Consider the following 6,717-nt stretch of genomic DNA (forward strand, 5'->3'; position numbering starts at 1 on the left):
CATCAGACTCAGATCTGAGGACATTAATCATTTGCCTCACAGCACAGCAAAAGCCACAAGACACTAAGAAGGGGTGGGGGAGATTGGGGAGGAGAGCGCAGTCATAGAGCATCTGAAGCAGACAGGCTCTGGCATTAGGAGGTTATGGGTTTGGGCACAAAGATACAGTCACGCATCAGGAGAAGAGGGGCTCAGAACGACAAGAAAAAGAAGGGCAGAGGAACCACAGTAAAGAAAGAAAAAAACTCCCTGACAGAAATGTATTTTCTTGTTCGAAATCCATTTTACTTCCGCAAAGTGAAATATTTCTCGAGATATAATGTAAGGCAGGATGTCCGTTTATTCATTGGGTCTTGATTGGTTGGATGTTCAGTATAAGAATACACTATAATTCATGATGTCAGCTGAAAAGGAAAGTGATTTTAGAGGCAGAACAAGTTAGTCCTATTCAATTTCAATTTCAATTTTTTTTTTTTTTTAGAATGTAAACCAACAAATCATTCCTAATAAGTAGAACACGCATTAAAAATGTAAATTGCATCATTTTTGAATATCATATGTCAACTTTAACTTGTTACATCAGGTACAAGCTCACAACACAGATCAGACACAGACCTGAGGACATCAGACTGTGATTTACATATTAGCAAATTCTGTCTAAACCTGAAACAATCTCAAGCAAAGAGTGGATTCAGATTGCGTGCATTTGACAGATGATTGCTTCTTTGCCCTGAGCTGTTCTTGTGTCCAATCTGTCATAGAGTGGGTTTATATTAGTTAGAAAATGTTGTGAAACACACTACACCTGACAACTGTAGTTTAAGGCCAGCAAATGAGACTATATTTACTCGATGGAGAATATGATCTTTGAGCAGCTCTCTTACACTTGCAAGAGAGCGGACACTAGGTTGATACTGTCAGCATCTTCATTACATAATTATATGGTAAAAAGGCAAGGTTTCACATGTTTGAGTTTAAAATAATATATGGATACGTGACAGGCTCTGCTCAACTAAAAATAACTCACAGGACACAGGTGGTGCATTAGGTTTTGATGACCACTTGTCTGGCACCAGCAGCCTTAGTGTTATAAAACCACATAAAAATGCCATACATTTGTTTGTTAAAGGATTACACTGAAAGTGTATCATTTATACTTTAAAATGAAAGATTTAAATGGATAGTTCACCCAAAAAAATGGCACTCACCCTCATGTCTGTCCAAACATGTATGACTTTCTTTACTCTGCAATGCTTTAAAGAAGATATTTTGAAGGTTACAATTGACTTCCATTATATTGAGACGTTATTTCTTAAAATAGACCTTATTTTATGGTCCACAGCAAAAAAAAAATAAAGTTATAAAGGGTAAACTATCACTTTAATGGATTTACATTGAGCATTTTAAAATTAGTACACAATATGATCTCATTCATTTGCTACTTTTAAAGAGTAGAGTATTGAGTCAGTGAGTTGAACTGGAGAACCGATTTAGTCACATTTTTGTGAATTGGATCAACGCGATTCATTGAAAAGATCCGACTCAAATGAATCATTCATTCACGAAGACAAACATTCGCTGCATTCGACTTGAAATGTAGTGAACGAGTCATGTGAACCACTTTTATGATGCTTCTATGGTCATTTTGTGTTTTATTTTTTAGGCTTGACATCTTTAGTTAGCCTCCCTTTCAATGTCAAAATAATATGTCAATAATGTCAATAATAATACATTTTCCAAAATGTCTCTTTTTTTCAGAAGAAATAAATACCTTACAACATTCTAGTGAGTAAACAAATAACACTTAGGGATTATTTATTTATTTGGATGAACTATCCCTTTTGCTTCACACGCCTCCGTAGAAACGCGACGCAACGACCAAAGACGTCAGTCTCACGCATGTGTACCAACAGAGCAACTACTGTGATAAAACAGCGCAGACGGAACGCGTCCTGTTTTAAGTGCAACTTGTGGTTGAAGGAGTACCAGTCAAATACAAAAAACTTCAAAGTATATTAAACCCAACAATAATTGTTGATACCAACAAATGCAACAACTCCGTCATCATAACAATACTAGCAAGTTTTGTGCTTTCTACTTACAGTTGGGAGTCGGGAAACTGTATAGCGCTTCCACTGCTGAATAAAGACAGAAGTAGAAGAAGAGCTGCGGACAGTCTGAGCGTATCCATTATTCTGTCTGACATCATTTAGTTTCTCCCACTAAAATCCACTGAAGTAACCCTCCTAAAGCAGCCGAGCTGCCGCCATGAGCGCGCGCTACTTCCACAAACAAATCACAGATGCTTTTGGTCCCTCCAGCTACTTCTGCCTTTGCCCTGTTGAATTAGTTTAGATTTTTCTCAAGAGGTGTGGAGTCTGTTAGGGGGTCAGGTGTGGGGTGTTTCCGTGTCTCTCCGGTTTGCCAGTACGTTAAAGAGTCTGTTTTAGACTGTGCGCGCCGTGGTGGATCAGTTTCCACACGCCCCCCACCCATCTGCGCGCGATCATCATCAAGCGTGTCGCTCCATACAAGGAGCCCGAGCTGCACAGTTGATACGAGCTGCGAGGCATCAATGAGCTCATATCTTTGAAGACAAGAAAGTTAGTTATAGATAGATAGATAGATAGATAGATAGATAGATAGATAGATAGATAGATAGATAGATAGATAGATAGATAGATAGATAGATAGATAGATAGATAGATAGATAGATAGATAGATAGATAGATAGATAGATAGATAGATAGATAGATAGATAGATAGATGTACTATAGTTTCATGGTTAATGGGTCATTTCAATAAACTCTAAATAGTGCTGGGCTAAAAACAACCCATGTTGGGTTGAAAATGGACAAACCCAGCAACTGGGTTAAATGTTTGAAAAAGGTGCTGGGCCGTTTTATTTAACCCAACTATTGTTAAAAAAATGACTATATGGCTTGCTTAAAATGAACCCAAAATTGGTTGGAAATTAAAAATCAGACACGTAATTATTAGAGGCAACAATAATAATCAAAAGGTGAACATTTATTAATAAGCAATGTAATAAATGTTTAATTATTATTTGTTAAAATTATTAATAAATGTTAATTTATTAAACATACTAATAAATGTTAATTTCCAACATTTGGGTTCATTTTAAGCAAGAAATACAGTCATTTTTAAACAATAGTTTAATTGATTTTAAAAATTTTGAAAATTAATTTGTCCATTTTCAACCCAACTTGGGTTGTTTTTAACCCAGCATTTTTAGAGTGTATGTTCACAAGTGGTTTAATAATGAGTGGTTTTCATAAAAATGTGTTTAGAATTAAAAATTAATTAAAACTAAATGAATGATCCCATGATGGGAACCCCTGAAAGGTTCGTGCCTGACAGAACCCCTTAAAAGATTAGTTCACCCAAAAATGAAAATTCTGTCAGAACCCGTAAGACTTCGTTCATCTTCGGAACACAAATTAAGATATTTTTGATGAAATCTGAGAGCTTTGTGACCTCTGATATAGTCTATAGACTGCAATGTTATTACCACTTTCAAGGCCCAGAAAAGTAGTTAAGACATCGTTTAAATAGTCCATGTGACTACAGTGGTTCAACCTTAATGTTATGAAGTGATGAGAATACTTTTTGTGTGGATAAAGTCTTTATTTTTGTTTGTTTAACCCTTTAAGGTTCTTCTAAGAGTGACTGTACTAAGAAAAATGTTTTTTTCTTAGTTTTTGAACTTTTAAAGATTTGCACTGTTAAGCAAATAACTCTTAAAAAGGTGTCTATCATCAAATGCCAAAGAGGAAATAAATCTTCTATGACAGTATAAATAGAATTTTAATAACTTTTTGCAGGTTAGATTACTCCCCAAGGTTATGATTTCTATTTTATGAAAAAGATATGCAGTGTTTGCTGTCTATGCAGTAGAGGGGAGGGGAGCTGCACTGAGCAATTGAGCAGCTAACTCTGATCTCAGCAAATATGAGGATTTACACAAGCGTGCATTTGAAGAACTGTGTGCGTGTTAGTACCTTAAATACAGTATGTGAGGTGGTGAGTTCATTCTGAACCAAAGCAGGAGATATGGAGCGACCAAATAATGCTGCTGTAGGACAAATAACAAATTATACTTCAAAGACATCTAATAGATATAAGGCCAAAGGCAGATATATCTTTCAATGAAATTAATTTGCGCTTTTTTGTGAAGTGTTTTGCATTCACCTTTTAAAGTGTTTTTGTTTCCTCAATGTGAGACGCCAGGTCGCAGCAGTACATAAAGACAAAACTCATTCTCATAAAAGCATCCTCACGGATCCAGCAGCACCCTCATAACCTCATTTTAAGTGGATTACAGGGCTTTAGTTAGATTAGGTGGTATTAGCAAGAAGCAACATCCAACACAAATACAACCAAAACAGCAGAGTAGCATTGAGAGCAGCATCAAGAACCACTGCTTGCACTTTAGCTTAATACATTCATAAATGACGAATGACACTGAACATGAAAAAATAGGCTACATAAAGAAGTTAAACAGAAACAGAAAATAGATGGTAAGGAAGAGCAAGTTCAAGTAAAATATTTTCACAATCCTCACATGAAGCCTTGTGTATTTTGGTGTTTTCTCTTCAGATGATGAGGTTGTGGAGTGTGACAGCATCTGAAATATGCAACTGAGTTTAGAGTTACAGTGTGTCTCTTTCATTTATTTATGTAAAAACAACTGAATGAAATTAAAAATTAAAATGAAGGCCAAATTAGCAAAAATGGACAATACATGAGCCATTCACAATATCAAAAGGAAAAAGTGATATAAAGTCATGGAATAGCTTTAATGTTTTTTTTTTTTTTTTTTTGTGACTGGTTATGTTTATGCATAAACCCATATAATAATTAAAAATAAAATCAATATGGATCATAAATTCACTTAGAGGAGAAGAGAAGTAGCCTATCCTTAACTGAACAGAGCAGGTCAACATGTTCTGTTAAACTAAAAAGAGAAAAATATTTTGAAAAATATTGGTAGGAAACCAGTAACAATTTGAAAGTTAAAGTTTATAGACATTTTAAGATATAAATTTACCTGTTGAGAGTGTGTTGACAGTCTATATAGTTGGATAGCTGAGCTCCAGAAAATTAGTAATGAGGCGGCTTTGACAGTTGTAGATTTGAAAAATAAAAAGGCGGGAAATAGCCCTACTCAAAAGCCGCATTTCCAACGTCGGGCCGAGCGGTTCTCATTACGTACCCGTTCCATTCCTTGCCAGCCCGGGCCAGCTGTTAGCCTACGGTTACGGTTTCATTTTCCACTGTGAGGCTGATAATGTCAAACAAAAGCGTCAGTCGTTGCCTTGGTAACGCAATGGTTTACTGATGATATGAGAATAAATAACGACCGTGTTATTGAGGATGATTAGTTATTTCTTTTAATTTTATTATTAATTTGTTATTTTGTTTATTATTATTTGTGTTTACGTCGTTCAAATAGAGCACTTAGCCAGCAACAGAGAAACTGGTAGCCAGGCAACAGACAAGGGACCAATCCAACCGAGCCAAAAATTCCGGGCTGAGAACGGTTTGTAATGGTGCCGTACCAAGTGGAAACACAACTGGAACCGTTCCTTACTATTCTAAGAACTGGTTGGCCCAACAGTGGAAAAGCGGCTAAAGAACTGTTTCGGCAAAACATTTCAGGCTGATATGGTTCTAAATAGAACTGTTACTATGAGTAACAAACCATCTTTTTTAGTGTGTACCATAAAGAGTTTAAAAAAAACTTTTGCGTTACTTTGAGAAACTTTAGTTCTGTCTCGTTTCAGAGGCTGCGTCCTCCGGAGGTCGCATTTGAAGACGTCATCAAGGATGTCTTATTTAAGAAAAGTTACTGTAATAAAATTGACCGTTATTCCTTATAAGGTGTAAAATACTGCAATTTCTTTCTTACTTTGCAACCCAATGGTTACTTTTCTTAAATGAGACTGCCTTGATGACGTATGCAGCCTTCAAATGCGACCTCCGGAGGACGCAGCCTTCGAAATGAGACGCAGCTTTTGTGTTCACTCGCAAAGATCTCAAAAGATTTTGCAAGGATTTTTTTCCTTTCAATATGGAGCCCCCCACATGACATGCAAGAAACTCTTAAATGCATGACTGTTTCGCCAATCATTCTTACATATTCGGGTCTTTATCGACCCGGATCTATATCTAACACGGAAGGATCTCTATCTGTCGAAATAATATAAAACTCCTCTGATATTAGAGTAACAATTACAGAAGAATAAAATAAAGCATATTTTGTTACCTTTTGGAGCTTGAAAGCACTCAGTTTGAGGCGATGTTTTATGCCATCATCACTGTCCTCGTCAGAGCTCATTTCCCAGTAAATTCAACAAATAATAGGCTAGTTTTATGTTTGAGGTCACGAATATGAGGCCATTTTCGATCTCAAACATATTCTCAAAACGACATAATTTTCAACATCTTCAAAATCAGTATTTCGATCACTAACAGTTTTAGTAAATTGAGGGAATGAATTAGTAATGCGTGCGCACGATTTAGCCTACTTTTATTCCTGCATGTCATTTCCAGGGCTCCGTACTTCCATCTCATTTATTTATTTATTTAGGGGCTCCGTAATATGAAGGGGCTCCGTAGTTACACTGAAAAAAAAAAAAAAGCACCAACCTGCAATTTTTACCTTAAAGAGCTATTTATACCAGATTCATCCCA

The 6,717-nt window shown here is 36.1% G+C and overlaps 1 protein-coding gene across 2 annotated transcripts in view; it reads right to left on the reverse strand.

Annotated features, from left to right (window-relative positions):
• The window catches only part of cacna2d1a (calcium channel, voltage-dependent, alpha 2/delta subunit 1a), a 95,369-nt gene extending 92,924 nt beyond the window's left edge, over positions 1 to 2,445 (reverse strand). For both annotated transcript variants that reach the window (XR_010895715.1, XM_067392062.1), the window contains exon 1: positions 2,103 to 2,445. Coding sequence is in view for 1 of the 2 variants with exons in the window: in XM_067392062.1 (XP_067248163.1) it covers positions 2,103 to 2,209 (107 nt within the window). In the remaining variant the exon portion in view is untranslated. The remainder of the gene's footprint in view (positions 1 to 2,102) is intronic.
• Positions 2,446 to 6,717: the final 4,272 nt, after the last annotated feature.

Source organism: Chanodichthys erythropterus, chromosome 8 (assembly GCF_024489055.1).
Source record: "Chanodichthys erythropterus isolate Z2021 chromosome 8, ASM2448905v1, whole genome shotgun sequence".
NCBI lineage: Eukaryota > Metazoa > Chordata > Actinopteri > Cypriniformes > Xenocyprididae > Chanodichthys > Chanodichthys erythropterus.